The sequence below is a fragment of the Pongo abelii genome, chromosome 1 (assembly GCF_028885655.2).
Source record: "Pongo abelii isolate AG06213 chromosome 1, NHGRI_mPonAbe1-v2.0_pri, whole genome shotgun sequence".
Taxonomy (NCBI): domain Eukaryota; kingdom Metazoa; phylum Chordata; class Mammalia; order Primates; family Hominidae; genus Pongo; species Pongo abelii.
The window spans coordinates 124,004,144-124,026,614 of NC_071985.2; the positions used below are offsets into that span (position 1 = coordinate 124,004,144).

General features: G+C 42.5%; 1 protein-coding gene across 1 annotated transcript in view; it reads right to left on the reverse strand.

The window, feature by feature from the left end:
• The window catches only part of FNDC7 (fibronectin type III domain containing 7), a 29,951-nt gene that overhangs the window by 5,869 nt on the left and 1,611 nt on the right, over positions 1-22,471 (reverse strand). Inside the window, exons 3-10 of the mRNA XM_002810513.4 lie at positions 19,022-19,276; positions 18,003-18,263; positions 14,423-14,680; positions 11,027-11,281; positions 8,980-9,237; positions 8,159-8,413; positions 6,101-6,355; positions 3,776-4,036 (exon numbers count right to left, since the gene is read on the reverse strand). Coding sequence (XP_002810559.3) covers positions 3,776-4,036; positions 6,101-6,355; positions 8,159-8,413; positions 8,980-9,237; positions 11,027-11,281; positions 14,423-14,680; positions 18,003-18,263; positions 19,022-19,276 — 2,058 coding nt within the window. The remainder of the gene's footprint in view (positions 1-3,775; positions 4,037-6,100; positions 6,356-8,158; positions 8,414-8,979; positions 9,238-11,026; positions 11,282-14,422; positions 14,681-18,002; positions 18,264-19,021; positions 19,277-22,471) is intronic.

The window sequence follows — 22,471 nt, forward strand, 5'->3', positions numbered from 1 at the left end:
AGCAGTAAGAATAAGCATACCAAGCTCAGCTGGGCGCAGTGGCTCACACCTGTAATCCCAGCGCTTTGGGAGGCCCAGGCGGGCAGATCACCTGAGGTCAGGAGTTTGAGACCGGCCTGGCCAACATGGTGAAACCCCATCTCTACCAAAAGATACAAAAATTAGCCGGGCATGGTTGTGCACACCTGTAATCCCAGCTACTCAGGAGGCTGAGGCAGGAGAATCACTTGAACCCAGGAGGCGGAGGTTGCAGTGAGCCGAGATAGCGCCATTGCACTCCAGCCTGGGTGATAGAGCAAGGCTCCATTTCAAAAAAAAAAAGAATGCCAAGCTGATAGGTTTGTTATAAGGACTGAGTTAATACATGTAAACCCCTTAGAACAGTGCCTGGCACATGGCATTCAATAAATATTAGTCGTTATTGTCATTTACAATATTGTCCTGATTATCAGATTAAGACATCACTGATACTGCAAACAAACAAAAACAAAAAACATCTCCCAAATGTATGGCTTTTACCAGGGACACTGAGCAAAGGAGGATTTCCTAACTTGAGTCTAGATACCTAACATTAGTAAGCTGAAATGGCTACAGGCTTGAGATGGCGTCCCATCAAAGAACTTGAGTTCTAACTCACGAGGACTTCTGGTGGCTAACCAGCCTTCAGAGGAATGACTCTCTAAGGGTGAAATTGTGGGCATGGAGCAGGAGAAAGAACAAAAGACTTCCATCACTCACTTAGCTGTATGATCATAGGCGCAAAAATTCATTGATTCATTCTTTTTTAAATTTAAAATATATCAGGCAACAGTTATGTGCTACGTACTGGGAGTCAAATAGATAATCATTTATTAGGAGAAATAACACACATTCAATTCACAGTAATATGTTGCAGTACAGATAAGGGTGCTGTGGGGTCATAAAGGAGGGAGAGAGAGGGCTAACTCTGCTTATGGTAATTGGAGAAGGCTTCACAGACAAGGAAAATTGGGGCTGGTAGAGTTCTCTTGGTGGAAGTGGGGTGGAATTCTGGGCAAAGAGAAGAGCACTGCAGTAGCTCCAGAACGTGACATAGAATAGGAGGTGTGTGTGGCAGGAGCAGGCACCCGTGAATGATGCCAGACGCCTAGACTACAGAATAGAGTCCTCTCAGGACAGATGTTGTGGAATGAGCCTAGAATTTCTCTTTTCAGGCCGGGGACAGTGGCTTATGCCTATAATCTCAGCTCTTTGGGAGGCTGCGGCAAGAGGATTGCTTGAGCCCAGGAGTTCGAGACCAGCCTGGGCAACAAAGCAAGACCTTGCCTCTACAAAAAAATTTTAAAAATTAGCCAAGCATGGTGGGGCATGCCTATAGTCCCAGCTACTTGGGAGGCTGAGGCAGGAGTATTGCTTGAGCCCAGGAGGTCAAGGCTGCAGTGAGCTGTGATTGCACCACTGAATTCTAGCCTGGACAACAAAACAAGGCCCTTTCTCAATTAAAAAACAAACAAAAAAACCTCACAAAAAAAACAATTTCTCTGTCCAGTACAGTGGACACTGAAGTAGCTATTGAACATGTGGCTAGTTTGAACTAAATGTACTATAAGTACAAAAGATACACCAGATTTCAAAGACAGTATGAAAAATATACAAAATATCTATTAATAATTTTTATATTGATTAGATGTTGAAATGATAATATTTTGGATATATTGGATTAACTAAAATATATTATGAAATTAATTTCACCTCTTTTTACTTTTTTAATATGGCTACTAGAAAATTTAATTTTTCATACATGGCACATATTAAATTTCTATTGAACAGTGCAGGTATAAGTAGACAGGGGACAGATTATAAGGGACTGTGAACACCATGCCCAGAGGATTGAATGTTATCTTATGGGGAAATGGAAAAGTTTTGAAGATGTGGCAGCGTAAAAGTAACACAATTGGACCAGTGTCCTGGAATGATAACTCTGGTAACATTACAGAGGCTGGAGTAAGGACAGGGAGATGGGACTGGTGCAGTAGTCTAGGCGAGAGGTGGTGAGGGCCTGAGGCATAGCAGTAGCTGTGGAAATGAAGAGAAGACTCTGGATTTAGGAACCATTATGAAGGTGACCAGGACGAGAATTCAAGATTACTTAGATATGGAGGGTGAGGGAGACAGAAGCTGACTCCAGGGTTTTTAGCTAATGTACCTGAAACAAGGACAATAGGAGGAAGATCAGAAACAGCAGAGGATCAGGAGTTCCTTTTGCCCCTGAGGGGTTTGAAATGCCTGGGCACCTCCAGGTGGAGGTATCAAATTTGAATATGGATTCAGGGGTCAGGAGAAGAGAAGAGTTGTAGACAGAGATCTGGGAGCCTCTGAGCTTCAGTTTTCTCATTTATAAAGTGGAGATAATGAAATATGTTGAGCCTACAGCATAGCATATTTTGAGCATTCGATGAGATTTGTAATATGAAACCACTGGATAAATTATAAAATATTATGCAGTTATGATGCAGTATTGTTATTGAGCTGTAGACTCATTTTCCTAAGAGCTCATCCTTACTCCAGGAACTTATTCCTGTCCCTTCCCATAGGACTATGCTTTGGGCCAGCTTGTCCTGTGGACCAAATAATGGAAAAACAAGGAATCAGAGCATGACAGCCAGGGACAATGAGAACAGCCCCTTGGGAGGAACTGTCCTCCTTCCATCACCAAGGGCCATCCTGAACCTCCTGTCACCTACATATCATTCGAAATTTTAGATTCTGGCTATCAGTAAGGGCTTGTGAGCCAATATTTATTCTTTTTTCTGTGTTCACCTGCAAAATTCTAGGGCTTCATCATCTCTTTTCTTCTAGGAATATATGAAAAATATATGACTGTGCCCTGGGCAAGATAGCAGAAGGTGCTGGAACACAGAGCTGAGAATTGCTAGTGTTTTCCTGCCAGCTCTGGTGAGATGGTAGTTGCTGACAGCCATGTTTTGTGATCACAGACTGTCTGCCCACTCATATTGCCAAGCCTAGCTTGTGATTTAAAAAATTCATTTTTTCTGATCCTCTAACTTTTCCTCAGTCATAATTCTCAGTCTGTGCAAATAAAAGTTCAAGTTTCCTAATTTCCAACATCCCAGGATGTCTATCATTATTAGTAAGACTATGTTAAAAAATCTATCCCTAAATCTCAAAGCAGAAAATTATCTTAAATTTGCTTTACTAGTTAAGCACCAAGCATCTAGTCCTTTTTAGGAAGGGGAAGAGTGGGACAGAGAAGATAATCTCTAAATTAAATAATAATAAAGCATCACAATTCCAAAGAATCTTGGGGTCTTCCACAGCCAGAATCTGCCTGTGCTGTGTAGAAATTTTATACCCTCGACTGGGTGCAGTGGTTCATGCCTGTAATCCCAGCACTTTGGGAGGCTGAGGCAGGTGGATCACCTGAGGTCAGGAGTTCAAGACCAGCCTGGCCAATATGCTGAAGCCCCATCTCTACAAAAATACAAAAATTACTCAGGCATGATGGCGGGTGCCTGTAATCGCAGCTACTAGGGAGGCTGAGGCAGGAGAATCACTTGACCCTGGGAGGCGGAGGTTGCAGTGAGCCAAGATCGTGCCATTGAACTCCAGCCTGGGCGACAGAGTGAGACTCTGTCTCAGAAAAAAAAAAAAAAAGAAAGAAAGAAATTTTATACCCCCTGTGCCCTTCATACATAGTAAAGAAGTTTGATTGCATCTTAATTCACAGATACGAGTTCAGGGTTAGTTTTAGATAAACTGTCATAACTTGCTTTACCTGAATATATTTTTTTTGGACAGAAAGTAAGCTTCAATCCTGTTTCAGTAACTGGTGAGACCATCACAGTGTATACATCCCCACAGGGTATCTCAGTGACATCACAGAAACTGAGGCCAGCATTGGGGGTGCACGTGAAAATGCCTTTGGAGCCATAGAGGTCAGTGCTGTAATTGGCAGAGCCCCTGGAGGCTTGCCAGTAGATCCGGATGCCATTAGGGCCCAGCCTATATAATTTCACCCCCAAAGGGCAGCAGGCACCTAGGCAATAAAAATAACAAACACAAAATCACTTGTTTTATTCCACCATCATCCAAAAATGGCCTTGATTACTGCAGGGAAAAAATATAAGCAAACTAGTCTAAGTAACAGGATTAATTACTGGTTAGATCAGAGCAAGATTTGAAGGGGTACTCAAGTTATTTCCATGGTGGGCCACATAATCAGAAATCCATGGGTGGCTGGGCATGATGGCTCATGCCTATAATCCGAGCACTTTGGGAGGCCAAGGCAGGAGGATCGCTTAAGCCGAGGAGTTTGAGACCAGCCTAGGCAACACAGGGAGATCCTGACTCTACAAAAAAAAAAAAAAAAAAAAAATTAGCCAGTTGTGGTGGTGCACACCTGTGGTCCCCTTGGGAGGATGAGGCAGGAGGATGGCTTAAGGCCAGGAGTTCAAGGCTGTGGTGAGCTATGATTGTGCCACAGCACTCACTCCAGCCTAGGTGACAGAGCTAGATCCTGTCTAAAAAAAAGAAAGAGAAAGAAAGAAAGAAAGACCGACAGACGGACAGAAAGAAAGAAAGAAAGAGAAAAGAGAGAGAGGGAGGGAAAGAAAGAGAGAGAGAGAAAGAAAGAAAGAGAGAGAGAGAAGTCCATGTGTGAAGGTGGTGTGCAGTATGAATTTTTAATATAGAACAATGATGAGTCAGAAAGGTCCAAAAATTGGCAGATACATATTGTACATGATTCAAACTGTGAGTCAAAGGCACAGAATCCTTGTCAAGATCCCTCATAATGCCCTAGTTTTATTTGATTTTGGTGGAATTAAACTTAAATATAATTAACTGCATTCAGCCTTAATTGAAGAACCAATTTTGCCGAGATGAGTAGCATGACACTTTGGGTGCAGCCATTTATACAACATGCCAGTGACCAAGTTTGCTGGTCCACACTTCATCCATGGTAGCTGATTAGTACTTTTTTCCTTTTCTAAATACCTTGAGCAAGCCACACATTAGGTGCCAATAAGGGCATCAAATGGATTCCTTAGTAAGTAAGTTAAAGATCCTACTGTATAATTTTTAAAAGTTATTATAATCAAGCTTGCTTGATTTATTCTTAAAAGAATAAGCAATGGGTCATATTCTGAGAACTGGATATCAAGGTGAGAACTTAGGCAGTAAATCTAATACAAGATAATGGGTCAAAAGAAAGTACACACCAGCTGACATATATGGAGCATGTTCTGAATGTTCTCACATTATGATTTATTTTGATTCTCAAAACAACTTCGAAGGAAAATATTACTATTCCTGTCTTTTTCAATGAGGAGACAGAATCAGGGAAGATTAGGCAACACAGCTTGTAAGAAGCCATGTCTAATTTTGACTCCGAGTTAAGACTCTTTCTACTGCCTCTAGGATGCCAAAATTTTATTCCAACTCTTCCATCCCATGCCCCAGGCAGATGTAACTTATCATTGTGCTCTTTCTCCTTAAGCCTAGGAAGCATCCTCACGAGTTTTAGGAAAACCATGCTACAAGCAGCCACTTCAGTGGATTAGAATCATGCAAGAGATTTGGTAACCTTGCACTGTTTTTACCTTCCCCTGCTATTCCCTAATGGTGTGGTCTTTGTGAAGAACAAGGTACAATACTGTCAGTAGACAGATGCCTTTGCTCTCTTAGCCTGTTGAAATAAGAAACCATTGAAGGAGCTGAAGAAGCTTAGAAAAGAGAGGTAGCAGCACAATAATAATGAGAAGGAAAAAATGCAAACCAAACAGAATGTGTGATTTAGCTTTCAGAAAACTCTGCCAGGCTGCGTTACTCTGTGTTGCAAGTAGCTGTGTCATATAAAGATACATGGTCCCTTCAGAAAAAGCCTACATGAACATTGTTACTAGGGGAGTTAATTCACCAACTACCAACAGAAGCCTCTGAAGCTTTGAGGTTCTAAGTCAAAGGGAAAGTATAACCATTTTAGAAAGTCATCTGAGTTTATAATGCAAACTAGGTGGAGATGCAGCATCTTTTTAAGTGAGGAGGAAAGGCTTATAATAGTCAAGTCCTTACTGCTATTCTGGAGCTAGAGTTCACTTACCAGAGAAATAACTTTGGTAGGAGCAATCTGCAGTCAACCCAGTGGCACTAATTGCTTTTAATGTCACTGTGTAATTGATGCCACATATGATGCATCCCAGGAGGCAGTGGTTTTGATGAGTGTGACACTTAGACTGTCCAGTGTGTGACTTCAGAACTGCAACATGGGTTTGAGCCACTCTCCCAATAGTCCAGCTCACGTTGATTACTGACTGGGTGATTTGAGTTACTGTCAGACCAGTTGGACAGCACGGCACTTAAATGGGATAAAAGAAAAAGAATTGGAGATTTATTTCCACTGAAGGTTATTTGTGAAAAATGACAAAGAATGGTATTTTGCCTGTGTTTCACTCAATATCCTACATTCCCCAACTTTCCATTGTTAATAAAAAAATTCCTTTTGTTCATTCCCTCTGATGCATCATGTAACATTCACTGTATATAGTGGGTGCTTTCCCCAAGAATGCACTGCACCAACTGGGTGTTGAAGGTTTCCACCATTTTTTTTTTCAGAATAAGAAAGAAATCCTTTGTTGCCCCCATCTTCAACAATTTTTTTTTTTTTTGAGATGGAGATGGAGTCTGACTCTATTGCCAGGCTGGAGTGCAGTGGTGCAATCTCAGCTCACTGCAACCTCCACCTCTTGGGTTCAAGCGATTCTCCTGCCTCAGCCTCCCGAGTAGCTGGGACTACAGGTGCGTGCCACCATGCCCAGCTAATTTTTGTATTTTCAGTAGAGACAGGGTTTCACCATGTTGGCCAGGATGGTCTCGATCTCTTGACCTCATGATCTGCCTGCCTCAGCCTTCCAAAGTGGTGGGATTACAGGTGTGAGCCACCACGCCCGGCCCATCTTCAACAATTCTAACTGCAAATTTCAAAGTAATGGTTGCATTCACTTCTCCCAATAGAACATTTCATAGCATTAGCAATTAAGTATAATTTGGCTTTCTTGAAAATTTCATAGTACATCACTGATATAAAAGCTTGATTTCTTAGCTGCCTAAAATACCACAACCACCTTGATTTTTCAGGGACTCATTACCCAGAATATAGGATACCTAACATCTTCATGTATGCAGTATTTTGTATGGTCTCTATCTTACTGCTGGCTTCTTTTTTTTAGGTATCTCAACTTTTATAGTCCAAAGTGCCATCTATCACTGTATATAAGAAAAACTAATGTCCACAGGCTTGAAGTGATTTGCCATGTTTCATTCATACACAATGCTACGCTGTAATAGTAGTTTTCTCTTATGGAGCTCTTGCTGTGCATCAGGCTCTACGCTAAGTGCTTTGCAGCGTTAGTCAACTTAATACTCATAGCCACCCTATGAGGCCATTATCTCCCCTTTACCTATCAGGAAACTGAAAGTCAGAATTTTTTTTTTTTTTTGTGACGGAATCTCGCTCTGTTGCCCAGGCTGGAGTGCAGTGGTGCTATCTCAGCTCACTGCAAGCTCCACCTCTCGGGTTCACGCCATTCTCCTGCCTCAGCCTCCTGAGTAGCCAGGACTACAGGCGCCCGCCACCCCGCCCGGCTAATTTTTTGTGTTTTTAGTAGAGACGGGGTTTCACCGTGTTAGCCAGGATGGTCTCGACCTCCTGACCTCGTGATCCGCCCGCCTCGGCCTCCCAAAGTGCTGGGATTACAGGTGTGAGCCACTGCGCCAGCCAGAAAGCATTTTTTAAAGAGAAAAATTTGAAAGGGCTTAGCCAAAGAAATAAGTAACAACCCAGCTCATTTGGCTACTCATTTGTTAGCTGTTTCAATAGATTATATCATAGGGGAATATGAATTCAAATAATTGTTTTGCAGAATGAGTAAGTATTCCTTCTCTGATGCCAGTGAATGGATATACTAGTCTTGAGGATATTTTTACAGAACTTGTAAAATATTGAAAATTTTATTTTCTATGACCAGGACTCTTTGAAATGTCTCTGAGTTTAGTGTATTTCTGTTGCCCTGAGGGTAGATTAAATAAGGAAGTTCATGTCTTGAAACACTTTCTAAGGACCCCACTGAAGTGAACATTCAGGCTAGTGGTTGCTACATACCTGTTTCCAGGGGCACACTGTAGCTGGGCAGGCTCCGTCCTGCCTGTGTTTCTGCCACAGCAGTGACAGAGAACACTGAGCCACAGGGCAAGCCCCACATGGTACAGGACTCTCCCATGCTGCTGCACTGATACAGTCCTTTCTCCCCCTGGGCAGTCACCGTGTAAGTAGCGTCATCATTAGTGGATCGCCAGTGCACATTAATCATGGAGAATGCATCCCTTGAAACATTTTTTATTTCAGGACTGCAAGGAGCTAAGAGATTTTACAGTATTAATTGAAACAGCATGAGTCAAAAATATCACATGTGCCATTTGGTCTAAAATTGATTTTGCCCCCAGTGAGATCATCATAGTTTTCAACCACGTCATGCATGTAGGCCAAATTCATAGTGCCTATGCATGGAAAACTGTTGACATTAACACAGGGCATTGGGTTCATAGAGTACTGGACTAGCTGGAAAATGTTTAAGGGCATTGTGAACTCCAAAAGCAAAAGTAAGTAAGAAATATATTTACACACCTTCATGGTGTGAGTACAGGCAGGCCCCTCAAAGATAGGAGGAACTGAATGGCTGAAGTAATCATGGGCAAAACCTTCTACTCTCCCCACGGTCTCCCTTTTTGTTTTCATTTTTTCCACTTTCCTCTTCTGCCTTCTCCTCTGCCTCTCCTTCGTACAACGGGGGCTGTCTTGGTCTCCACTAAGATTGATTAATGGGATTTAACCTTTTTATTGGTCTCACTGAATGCCCACCCTGAGGCTCACAGCTGGGGTGAATCATTCAGACACCAGTGAGTGGAATGATAGCTGTGCCTTACCTGTGGTTATGAACTGGGGAGTACATGACATATTGCTGCCTCGGACTTCACTGAATGAATACACCGTGATGTTGTACTTGGTGTCACACTCTAGAGCCGAAAGGGTGCACGCGGGAGCAGTGTCATTGCACTCAACCATGTTGTACCCATCTACAGCCTTGGTTTCATACAGTTCGGCACCACGGACAGGAGACCAGACAATCTCAACTCTGTCACTGGACACCAACACGGGGTTAATGTCACTAGGGCAACAGGGAGCTGAAAGCAGGAGCAGAGGGAAAATGGCAGTCCCATCAAGAGCAATGCAGCCAGGGGGGACACTGAGTCCTGACCTCCCATGCCCAGAGCCTCTGTCACTGCCCTCCCTAATGATTACAGTGACTCCCTATAGGTCTGTCAAGGTCCAATCTTGGCCTAATTGTCACCACATAGAGGGTAAATCCTCAGCATGACATTGAAGGTCATTACAAGCTATAAGGTTCAGCTGTACTCCCCCCACTCCCTGCCACACCAGACTCCTCAATTCCCCCACACCACGTGCGCCCTTGTTCTCTATGCAGAGAAGATTGCTGACCCCTCCACTGGAAAGTCATTCCCCTCTTCTGCCTGGTAAAATCATATGCAGTCCACCTTCTCAGATCCTGTCAGCCTTTCCAGACACTAAACCAAATAAGACTGGGGGGTAGGGGTCATAGTAATATAAGAAGATTTTTTTTTTTTTTTTTAAGAGACAGGGTCTTGCTCTGCCACCCAGGCTGGAGTGCAGTGGTATGATCTCAGCTCACAGCAACCTCTGCTTCCTGGGTTCAAATGATTTTCAGGCCTTAGCATCTGGAGTAGCTGGAATTACAGGCACATACCATCACATCCAGCTAATTTTTGTATTTTTAGCAGAGACAGAGTTTCTCCATGTTGCCCAGGCTGGTCTCAACTCCTGATCTCAAGTGATCTGTCTGCCTCGGCTTCCCAAAGTGTTGGGATTACAGGCGTGAACCACTGTGCCCGGCCATATATAGGTAGGTCTTAAGAGACCCTAAAGAACCCCACTGGCAAATGTCTGACTCAGCTTGGAGTTTCCCTGGGATGCTCTTGCCCCACCTACATTCCCATTCATCCTTCAAGATCCAGTTCAAGGCCACTCTGGAGGGCCCTCTCGTGTTAGGACCTTATTGATAGCCTCTTTTTCCACATTCCAAAGGCACCAATGATTTAGATCCCTCATCCTGTCAAAATTTACTGTAATTCAACTAGACTTTTACATAATTATGTTTGAGTATTCTTATTTGTAATGTAGTTATTTAATTTCAAATCACTCCACTCATTCTTCAAAACTTGAGCATCTCCTATATGCTGATCACACTATTATAAGCACTGAGGATGAAGAGATAAATAAGACATAATTCCTGCCTTGTACAAGATGCAAGCCTAGTGGAGGAGAATAATAGCAACAGCAACGGTGATGCTAATAATAAAAATATTTGCATCATGCCTTGTCACACACAAGACCTTTTTACATTCATGTTCCCATGATTCGTCCCATTTTGCAGTGGAGGATACTAAGGAACTAGCAAGGTGGGCATCATTATCCTCACTGAAGGAATGAATTAGTGGTCAAGTTAGGGTGTAAACCCAGGTGTCCTACTCCAAAGCCCTCCACACCATGTAGCATCTTGGCCATTGTATGTCTGTCTTGGTCTCAGGGAAAGAGTGACCTCCTGAAACAGAGGCACTGCCTTCTCTTTGGCAACAGCACATGCTAGAACACTCACTGAGTACATCTTTGTGGAGAGTTCAATCTTTCAGAGCAAGGTTGAACAACTACATTCTTTCTACTCTTTTCACTCCCAAACCTTGCAGTCTAGTTATGCTTAGGTCCACAAAGCCAAAATTCCCTAGTCTGGAAAGAATGTGAGATAAGAGATTACTTTCTGTTCTTGGCTCTAGAATGACTCCCAGGTGGTAAGTCAATAAGTGAAATAGGTGATCCATTCTGCTGCTGAGGTTAGCGATCTCAGAACTCCCTTGACAAACATCAAATGGGACTTACCTGTGGTATAATTGAATATGTCACCCAAAGGACTTTGCCCTGCCTTGTTATAGGCAAAAACACTAATAAAATAAGTGAAGCCACACTCAGATAAGAAGTTGCACTGAGTGAGAGATGTGTTGCAGTGTACTTCCAAGCCGTCATCACTCTTCACAAAGACCACATAGTAGTCACCCAGATCTACATTGGACCAAGCCACAGACAGGTGGCCAGGGGGATCTTCTTGGATCGTCACTCTTCCAGGTGCACAAGCAACTAGGAAATGATCAATAATAAACATGAGACTACTGCAGGAGATTTTCTTCACATCTTTGCAATTATCCAAGATTTCAGTACAACCCAAATCAGCAACTCTGAGCTTTGTGACAGATTGAATTTGGTACACAAAATGCAAAACTGTGCACTGGAAGCATTAGAAGATTTTCTTTATAGGACCAAAGGCTATGTTATAGGCCCCAAACCACTACAACAAATTTTAATGACCTCTTACATTCTCTTGTTATATGAAATATTGTTTGAAATAATGAGCCATCAGAGATTCATAGTCATCTTAAGACATACAAATTTTCATTGTTAGATTATTTGTTGAAATATTTAACTTCATCCAGAGATGAAGCTAGTCTGGCTTGAGTGGAATAATGAATATCCCAGAAGTTACCTGTTTTAGAGATTAAAATACAGACATCATTCATTGTGTTTTATATTAATATGTTCTCTAATTCTTCCAGCAACTATCATCATTTTACAATTGAGGAAACTGAGGCTTATAGAGGTTGGTAAGTTGTCTAAGATAACATAAGCAGGAAGGAATGGAGCTGGGTCTTTCTGGGGGCTTATCTGTAAAGCCTCCATAGCATGGAAAGTTCTTTTTTAAAAAAAACTATTTTTTTAAATTTATTTTTTATTTTATTTATTTATTTTTTTGAGACAGAGTCTCACTCAGTTGCCCAGGCTGGAGCGCAGTGATGTGATCTCGGCTCACTGCAAACTCCACCTCCCGGGCTGAAGTGATTCTCCTGCCTCAGCCCCCCGAGTATCTGGGACTACAGGTGTGCACCACCATGCCCAACTAATTTTTGTACTTTTAGTAGAGACGAAGTTTCACCATGTTGGCCAGGCTGGTCTTGAACTCCTGACTTCAAGTGATCCTCCCCCCTCAGCCTCCCAAAGTGCTGGGATTACAGGCATGAGCCAATGCGCCCAGCCTAAATTTATTTTTTAATTAATTAATTAATTAATTTTTGGAGACAAGGTCTCACTCTGTCACCCAGGCTGGAGTGCAGTGGTGCGATCTCAGCTCACTGCAACCTCTGCCCCCCAGGCTAAGGTGATCCTCCCACCTCAGCCTCGTGAGTGGCTGGAACTACAGGTGCATGCCACCATGAGCAGCTAATTTTTGTATTTTTTGTAGAGACGGGGTCTAGCCATGTTGCCCAGGCTGGTCTTGAACTCCTGGACTCAAGCAGTCCACCCATCTCGGTCTCCTAAAGTGTTGAGATTACAGGCATGAGCCTCCGTGTGCAACCTGGAAAGTTTTTCTAACTGCAGCCTCTCATGCACTGAATGACAGAATACATTCTCATGCCCATTACGTCCTCCAGGGAGCATCTTAAGCATAGAGTTAAGATACTAGATGCTACGAATAAGGAACAAATCAAATAGTATGTATAACTCAGTACAAACCCAGGAGACATTCTCAGATGTCCTAAAATTTATCTCACACAATAAATGCTAGACTATGTCAAAAGCAGGCATGTATTGATTTGGTTAATATTGACTGTTTCTCTGTGTTAAGGCAATACCTCATTTATCCACATAATGCCTCATTTATTGATGGAACAAAATCTTCTGAAAGAATGAATTCAAGTAAAGTTTGTTCATTCAAGTGCTAAGCTTTTAAAATTTTAGTTTTCTCTAGTGGAAATCTTCCCAAAATATATTACACACTTCTGGGCCCCAGGAGACACATAGTACTTTGTAAACATAGTTCTTTTATTAATAAGTCAAGGTCATCCCCATGATCATGACTGTGTTATACACAAACTGCCTTAGAACATCCTGGACCTGTAAGTGTGAAGGACTATTTCAATGGCACTTAACCCTGACTCCATAGTAGAATCAACTGAGGAGCTTTTACAAACTATTCATATCCAAATTCTATTCCCAGCAACTCCAGTTGGTCTTAAGTGGGACCTGGGTATTGGGATTTTATAAAAGCTCCCCAGATGCTCTTAATGTGTGTCCAAGATTAAAAAACTCTGCATGGTTCTCCCCTGCATTAAATGCCTAGCTGCGTAACTCAGAACTGCTATGCTTTTGAAAGTGTTTTTTCTCTCTTCTCCCACTCTCAGCTATTTTGTCCTCATAATCACTTCTAATGTACCATTCACATTAAATCACAGTTGTCAAAAGAGAAGCCAAATCATCAAGTTTGTTATCATTGACCTTAATTTAACATAACTATAACAGAGTGCGGGCCTGAAAGAATAGCTTTATTTTTTTTTCCTGTGGAATGGAGTGCATCAACTTGGTGACAGCTTGTTTTCTTTCTGTTCAGAAGCTTTTTAAACTTAGGATGACATAACTGACTGTTAGATAAAGTAGATATTATTGTAATTGTCAACACTTTCTTTGGCTTTAAGCATTGGAATTAGGGAAACTTGAGCAGCTTGAATCTCAGCTCTACCGCTTATTATCGGTGTGCCCTTGGGAAAATTATTTAACTTTTCTGAGCTTCAATTTTCTTATCTAAAAAAAGAGATAATAGAACCCACCTCACTGAGTTGTCATAAGATTTAAATGAATTAATATACTTATAGTGCCAGAGACATAGTACGTCTTCATTAAGTGTTAGTTTCATTAAGTGTTAGTTTCCATCCCCAAGACACATAGATATTTCTAAATAGAGGAGTCAACTTCCACATGTGTATGTGATTATCTCTCTGATAAGAATGAAAATGGAAAAATATCTAAACACATGTTCAGAACTAGAAATATCCTATCTTTTTCTTAAAAAATGGCTGCTCCCACCAAGCCTAGGACATGAGACATGATGTAAAGAAGACACAGTTATCTGTATGCACAGTTAGAGCTGTGTACAACTCAAACCACATCTTAGAATTTTCACGGCTTTAGAAAGGAAAAATAAAAAACTAATTAATGAAAGATCTGGAATAGAAACCAGGCCTCCTAATTTTCCAAAAAGTGCTTTTTGCAATACACAATATCTCTCTTCACTATCAATATTATTCAAACTCATGAGAATGTCTAAATCAATGCTTTCATTTAGACCAGGCTTTCATTTTCATTTTTTCCAGAGTATTCAGAAACATTGTCAGTGAACGTCTCCTTTACAGCAGTCACTGCTGCAAGCCAGTCTCACTCTTGTTTACATACCAGTTTTCAAGGTCACTGCTGAAGATGATTTGCTAGATCCAGCATCATTACTTGCTAAAACTGAAATCGAGTATTCAGTTCCACACTGGAGGGAAGAGATGGTGCAGGAACTGAAAGTTGTACTGCAGGTCAGCTCTGAAGAGTCACTCAAAGCCATCACAGTATAATTGAAAGCTCCTTCTGCCAGTGCCCAGGAAAAAGATGCCTTCAGAGCTCCACTATCGAAAGAGACTTGAATGTTGGCAGGGGCCCGAGGACCTACATTTTTGAGAAACAATTAAGATTTTGTAGTAGCCTTACAAACTAAGTAAGAGTTGGCATAACAATGTTTCAGAGCCTGGAGGATAAGGTACCCAATAGTTGGATAATTACAAGTGTTCAAAGCATAAAATTGGGATTTAGGATGATGCCTGGGAACTGGTAATTCATCTGCTATTATGCAAACTCATAATAAACTGTGTGATCTTGACCCCATATTATTTATCTTTTTTGTTATTTAATTTTTTCTCATATGTAAATAGATCTAATAAGATCCATGCCTAAGACCTATAGGTGCCAAAAGACATATTTTGAATGAATTAATGCATTATTTAATAAGTAGTTAAAATAGTTAAATGAAATTATAAATGGGGAGAACTAAAAGGGCTATGTGGGTATGTTATTATTAAGTGATAGGTCAAATATTTTCTGTTATTGATCAATGAAATTAAACATATCCCTTCGTTACTTTTGACATCTGCTACAACTTTTACTGCAATAGCTTTTCGGTCATAATTGTTTTAGAGGAGCAGATTTTCTTTCTATTCATTGTCAAAAGGAAGGAAGGAAGGTATCAAGTGTGATGCATACATATTAAGGCAGTCTTTTAGTGTCTCCAAAACACTTAACCCTACATTCTTGTAAATATACCTTCCTTTCTTAAGAGTTACCACATTAAAAAAGCGTAAGAAGGTGTCCTGGCCTGGGGAGGGGAGAAATTGGCCTCAGTTCTTTGGAATCTGTACTGTAATAACGCCCACGCAGCAGGCCTTAGGAAACTGCTTAAACAGTCTGTGAGCAGAGACCAGCATCCTCTGGACATGTCTGGGGCAAACAGAGAAGGCTTTTTTTTTTTTTTTTTTTTTTTGAGACGGAGCCTCGCTCTATCGCCCAGGCTGGAGTGCAGTGGCGCAATTTTGGCTCACTGCAAACTCCACCTCCGGGGTTCATGCCATTCTCCTGCCTCAGCCTCTTGAGTAGCTGGGACTACAGGCGCCCAGCACCATGCCCTGCTAATTTTTTGTATTTTTAGTAGAGACGGGGTTTCACCATGTTAGCCAGGATGTCTTGATCTCCTGACCTCGTGATCCACCCGCCTCGGCCTCCCAAAGTGATGGGATTATAGGCGTGAGCCACCGCGCCTGGCCAGGATGGCCTCTTTGAGGACATGAGGACCTAACTCATTCTCTGTAAGGCAAGCACCTGCCATGTTTTTCCCGTGGGCCATCTTGACAGGCCCCTTCCCACTGCATGGTCAGCTTGTCTGCAGAGGCATTTCTGCTTTAGGGAAGTGCTGGGCCCAGGGCTGGTAAAGGTAGCCTGCAGTGTTTTAGGGCAACTTGCTTTTCCCACATGGAGCATGGGAGAACTAGGAAAAATAGGTAGAGTAGTGAGAGCCTGTTATGGGTTGACTTGGGTTCCCTCCAAGTCCATATGTTGAAGTTCTTACCCCTAGTACTCTCAGAATGTAGCCTTATTTAGAAATAGGGTCATAGCAGATGTAATCAGGTAAGATGAGATCATTAGGGTGGGCCCTCATCCAATATGGCTGATTTCCTCATAAAAAGAATAAATTTGGACACTGATAAACATATATAGGGAAAATTCCATGTGAATGTGAAGATAACCATCTACAAGCCAAGGAGAAAGGCCTGGAACAGATTCTTCCTCACATCCCTCAGAAGGAACCAACCTAGCCAACACCTTGATTTCAGACTTCGTAGCCTCCAGAACCATGAAACCAAACATTTCTATTGTTCAAGTCATCCAGTTTGTGGTTCCAGCATCCTTAGGAAACTAATCTAAACTCTGTAAAGCGAAATCTAAACTCTGTAAAGCTTTGTAAAACTCTGTAAAGCGAAATCTAAACTCTGTAAAGCTTTGTAAAACATGGGGAAACCTATGAAGGGGAAGTCTTTAAGAAACAAATTATTCTAGGGGATGCTGTCTCAGTGCCCCAGCCTAATGAAGATGCTCCCTCCTGTGCCTCACTGTGTCTGCAGCCTTCTGCCAAAGCATGGTCAGGTGAAACTGGAAACGCTGACTCACCATTGGTCTCTCCTTTGACATAGTCCATTCTTTGAATGGAGGGATCATGCTTTATTTGCTTTTGTATTTCCATCAGCTAACCTATGCCCAGCACACAGTGGGCCCTCAACAAATGTGGAAAGAAAAAAGCAGTGTGAAAGGGAAAGGAAAGGGAAGGACAGGAGGGGAAGATAAGGGAAGGAGGGAAGAAAGCAAGCCAGCCAGCCTAGGAAAAGGCCCAGGGAGACTGACTTGTCACAGACATCCTGACTCACCAAGCCTGTCATGAATCACCTCAGGGCTATGATTATACTACCTCCCTAGGGAAATAGTATAGAAGGCAAACCCCTCTCTTCTCCCTACATTCTGCCTTGGCCCATACACTATGGGGCTTCCATTCCCCTCCAAACTTAGGGAAAGTTGGAGAGAACATTTCTGGTTTCTTTCCATCCTTTCCTGTGTCCTCCCCAAGTGGAGAAACAGCTAATCTGGTTGGTGAGAGTCTCGTATCTATTTAGGTTACATTGCCAGTGGATGGCTTACTCTGCCTCAAGGAAAGAAAAAACACCCCCTCTCGTTCTCTCTCTCTCTCTCTCTCATTTGCTTGGCTCACTCCAGCAGCTCAATTTGGACCTCCAGTTGTAATGCTGCAGAGTCCTTTGCTCGGGGGACCTCTAGGTGGGATGGTGAGAAAATGCACACCAAGCTTCAGCTTCTCCCCACAGCTGGAGGAGCAATAGTGGGAAGCCCCATGCTGACTTCAGACCCAAGCTGAGGCCTTTGGGAAACAGATCTGAAACACTAATTCCACTGCAGCATCAAGCACTGTGCCTGCAGAAACCTTGCTTTGCTTACTGCTGTATCTCTAGAACAATGCCAGCTCAAAGTTGGCACACACTCCCTCAGTATCTGCTGAACAAATGAATTCCTATTTGGCCCAATTCTTATACTAATTGGCCTGAACCCAGAAAGGGACAAGGGGTGATGGGTAAACCTAACAAGAATCATCTTCTTCTGTGTGAGGTCGAATGTGAATGCTGAAATTGAGTTGGATATTAGAGGGCGGAGCCATGCTGTGTGCATTCTGAATAGCATTTCTTTATCCATGCAGAAAGCGTTTAAACTACCGAGGAGGAATAGACAAGGCACTATAAATAACTTCATAATAAATTTAAATAGCTGCTGCCAGCTGCTCTGTACTTGTCATGTAACACTGCCCTTGATGGCTGCAACACACAGCCCCCCTCATTAATCAAAAGTAGAATTGTTCGAGGCTGAGCTGAGAAGTTCTTACTTGTTCTCTGATTGCAGGTGGAGTCATCCCCAGGGATTCCATTGGCATTCCAGGCATAGGCCTTTATGGTGTAGAGAGTCCCGGCTTCTAAACTGGTGAATGTCAAGGAGGTGTTTGTAGTATTCTCTTTCCATATACTCCCCAAGCCATTGGCTCGCATAATGGACACAGAGAATCCAATTGCCATATATACAGCTTCCCACTGCACAAGAATGGAGTCTGAACTTGGAGAGCTTACTTCTAGAATTGGTGCAGCCAACACTAAAAAAATAAAAACACATGCATTTGTGTTACCAAAGTCCAATAGAGGATAATTCAAATTTAGAAGCAAGTAAATTGATGTCCATAATATACAAAAATTATTTGCTTTATAACAGCATTCACAACAAAGTTTCATTAAATAATTGCTATTTAAGTGTATACTAATCATAAATGACTTGGCAGAGGAATGGAAAACAGAGAAACGCTAAATATCAGGCACTACTTTTAAATGAAGTTAGTCAGAAATTAGATAAAACATTCCTATAATCATAATATAAATCAATGGGAAAATGAGGGGTTACACTATTTTAATGTGCACGTAACTTTTCAGAAATATGCCTAGGTACAACTTTATCAAATCAATTTCAGTAATGCTGATGACAAACTCCAAATGCTTTTATTTGTTTTGTTAACATATATGCCATATGGTCAGAGTGCAGCAAAATCCCTTCTCTGTGTTCTTCATTTGGCATGTTAAAACCAGAAATCCCTATTTCAGAGATTTAAAAGCTGGGATGCTTTTAAAGATGCCCAGAAATGGGCTTTATTTTCCAAAGCAAAGCATCTGGCATTTAAATGCCACCTCCTCCACAGATAGCTGAATTCTCAAACAGCATCATTTGCGTAGCTTTCACTTCTGGGCCTTGAATTGTAGGCACTCATGTGACACCAAATCACATTCTGCATTTGCAGCACCAGAATAACTGATCCAAGTCACAAGCAAACACTCAACGGAGGATGAGCATCCATCCAGCCACCTGTCTTTGCCTGCTTTGGAGGTGATGCCTGGCTTCTCCCAGCAGCGCTGATGGATCTGATGGTGATTTCGTACAAGGTTGCAGCCTTTAGTCCCATCACAGTGCCTGGGGAATTGGCCACCATGGTTTCAATGACTGTGTCCCCATCTTCAGCCGTGAGGAGGTAACTGGTGGCACCCGGCACTGTAGCCCATTCTACAGTGATACTGTTGCTGAGTTTTGAATATGCCTGATCAATAGTGGGTATTTCAGGAGCTGAAAGAGGTTTTAGAGTTGTACATTAGCCAAGATACCTACAAAGATGACTTCTTTCATCATTTTACTCTTCAAGCTAAATCAGTCTCATGCCTGCCTTCAGACATAAGTTTTGCCCTTATTATTCAGATCAAGGAAAAACAGAAAAAGAAAGACAAAGCTACTCTCCAGAAGAGATCCAGAAAGCTCAAACCTCTCATTCAGGGATGGGATTTCAAAGTTTTCCCCAGTTGCCTGTGGGGTAATTTGCACTTTTTGTACTTTTAAAAGAGCTAAATAAGAATGAGAAGTAATTACGGGAAAGAACTCTGGGAAGAGAGAGAGAATAATTGAAAGGCTTTCTTCTAGAGGATTCTACTCCAGTTGGGCATTCTGTGAATTTTGCAGGCTGCTTTGCCATTGATCTCCCCTCCTGGTCCCACAGCCATCCCACTGCCTCCAGCTGGACCCATCTCCATTCCTCCTGCCTCCGCCCCGTGGCTGTGGTCACTCTCTCATGCGCTTTGCACGTTTTCCAGATAACCTTTAATCCAATGGAGCAAGGAGGGAGGATTGAGTTCTTTGTTATAATTACTCCATAGCACTTTCTTTCATATTATCAGAGTGGAATAATTCTCAGAGTCTTCCATACAAAATAAAAGCAAACTTTATTCTCCCTTTCTCTATCACAATATCTGCCTCAGCATAAGAATGCGATGAGCCGGGCTATGGTTTGCCAAGGAGATGTGAATGCTTATGTCATGGGCTTACACAAAGCATTCCTACACTCAGGAGTATGGAGTAGGAGATACAGCACAGTAATCAGATTTACTACTTTACAAAATTCCATAGATGCAAAAATGCCTTGGATATAGGAGATCTAAGTGGAAGAAAAGGTCAAACAAAAATAGCTGAGTTTTATTTGAAACTGGCACTTGGCCTTTCAGGTTTAATGTACTCCACTTGCTGGGTAAAATCACTATATGTCAAATTCAAAACTAAAGGGAAGACAAACAAGCAGAACTATAGGGCAAAGAGGGAGAAGGAGTAAAGACAGATAGGTGATTCTCCAGCATCAACTCCTCTTCTCCCAGAGCCAAGTCCCTATGTGCATGATACAGACAACTTTCTCTTTCTGTACCAATAGCCCAGAGAGTTAGCTTTGGCAGCATCTCAGAAATAACCATGCTGCAAAAATGAACAAAGTCTCCTCTGTGCCCTGGCCAGACATTCCTTGAACATCACCCAGGATAGTCTCTTTTGCCATTGAAAGAAAATTATGACAGTTATATACGCTAGGGGAAAGTCTCAGGCCTGCTTGTCGTAGCCACTTGCCAGTGGAAGCCAATTCTGTAGGAAAGGGCTTCGCTCCCTCTCTCCCCTACAGAATAGAAAGCCCCAGCAGGGGCTCCCTCTTCCAACAAACACACACACACACACACACACACACTGCTCTTCTGCTCCCCCAGCTAATGATCCTATGCTATATGCCTTCTTTCCTCTAATTTTCTGGTGTCTCTCAACGCCTTCTGTTTCCTCTGTCCCCAGAGTTAATTTTATCTCCTATGTTACCAGTTCTGTTCATTGGAATGAACTAACTTCCTGGGAAAATGACAACCAAACTGGCCACAGACACAGGAGGCCGGATCGTGCATTCACGGAGCGGTTTGAAAGGCATCTAAAAGGCTAGCATGACACAGACCCTCTCCCCACGGGCCTGTCATGGGGCCCCAGGGCTCCACAAAACTGGCCTCATGGAATTGATCTAGGAGAGGCACATTTGCTTGGAAGTCATAATGCAGGAAGCCAGTATCGCAGAATGAAACTCGGGGTTGTGTGGTGGGAAAATAGAAAAGGGTTTGGATTCAGGAGCTCTGGGTTTGAGCCCTGGCCCTGCTATTTACTTTTGTGTGTGAAGGCATGCAAGTCATTGTACCTCTTCTAGACTTGTTACCTTCCTCGACAAATACGGATTATTAATACCCACATATTAGGATTTACTTTGAAATTTAAAATACCTGCATTTTAGGACTGTTGTAAAGAATAAGTGAAATAATGTATGTTAGGGCACTTGGAAAGTGTGTGTGTGTGTGTGTGTGTGCGCGCGCACGCGCACGTTTGTGTATGAGCCAAGAGAAGTAAATTTTGATGGGTTCAGAAAAGCCAGGCCATATGGCGCTGCCATGGAGGGGTCCTGTGAAAGTGGGATTCTGAGGAGTGTGTGGCAAACGCAGGCTGGAGAGACAGATTGTCTGTTTTACACCTGGTTTTAGGGCAGGCTCTGACCAGCATCAACAATGAAAGAAGATCAACACCTATGTAGTATGTTGCCCTTTAATAGATGAGAAGCTGGAGTGTAAAGTCCATAAAGTAGCAGCAGTTCCTTACTCTTTCTTACTTCTATGTTTAGCCCACTGACTGGACTGACGAAAGAGAAAACTTTATTCCCTAGATGTGCAACCAACCACTCTGATCAGTCAAAAATGAACCCTTTGATTCTCAGCATCTGTGCATTCCACCAGCTCAAAGAGATCTAAATTAGCCCACGAGGCCCCGGTGACCAGACACAGATACACAGCAATACCAGAGCCCAAAGAGAATCAAAATATACACAACCAAAATGAAACTTTCTATACAGTGTAGCTAATACACATTCCATCTATTGAAAAGCCAAGACTCAATTAGCAATTGAGTCAATTAGCAGCAGCATCAGTAGCTTAGCCTGACCCACCGTTTCTCTAGAATAGTACAGATGCTATAAACACCAAAAAGGGGCCTGTTCTGAGGGCTTCGTCTGTCCTGGGTGTGCTAGGACCTTGTAAGAGAGGGCAGAGTTAGATTCCGTCTACCCAAAGGCCACCGATTTAAAAAGACGGCCGGCCGCGGTGGCTCACGCTTGTAATCCCAGCACTTTGGGAGGCCGAGGCGGGTGAATCACGAGGTCAGGAGATCGAGACCACGGTGAAACCCCGTCTCTACTAAAAATACAAAAAATTAGCCGGGCGTGGTGGCGGGCGCCTGTAGTCCCAGCTACTCGGAGAGGCTGAGGCAGGAGAATGGCCTGAACCCGGGAGGCGGAGCTTGCAGTGAACCGAGATCGCGCCACTGCACTCCAGCCTGGGCGACAGAGACTCTGTCTCAAAAAAAAAAAAAAAAAAGCCACTTTATATATGGCCAAGCAGTCCTTCCTATAGTTTCCTGGCTAATCCTAAAGAT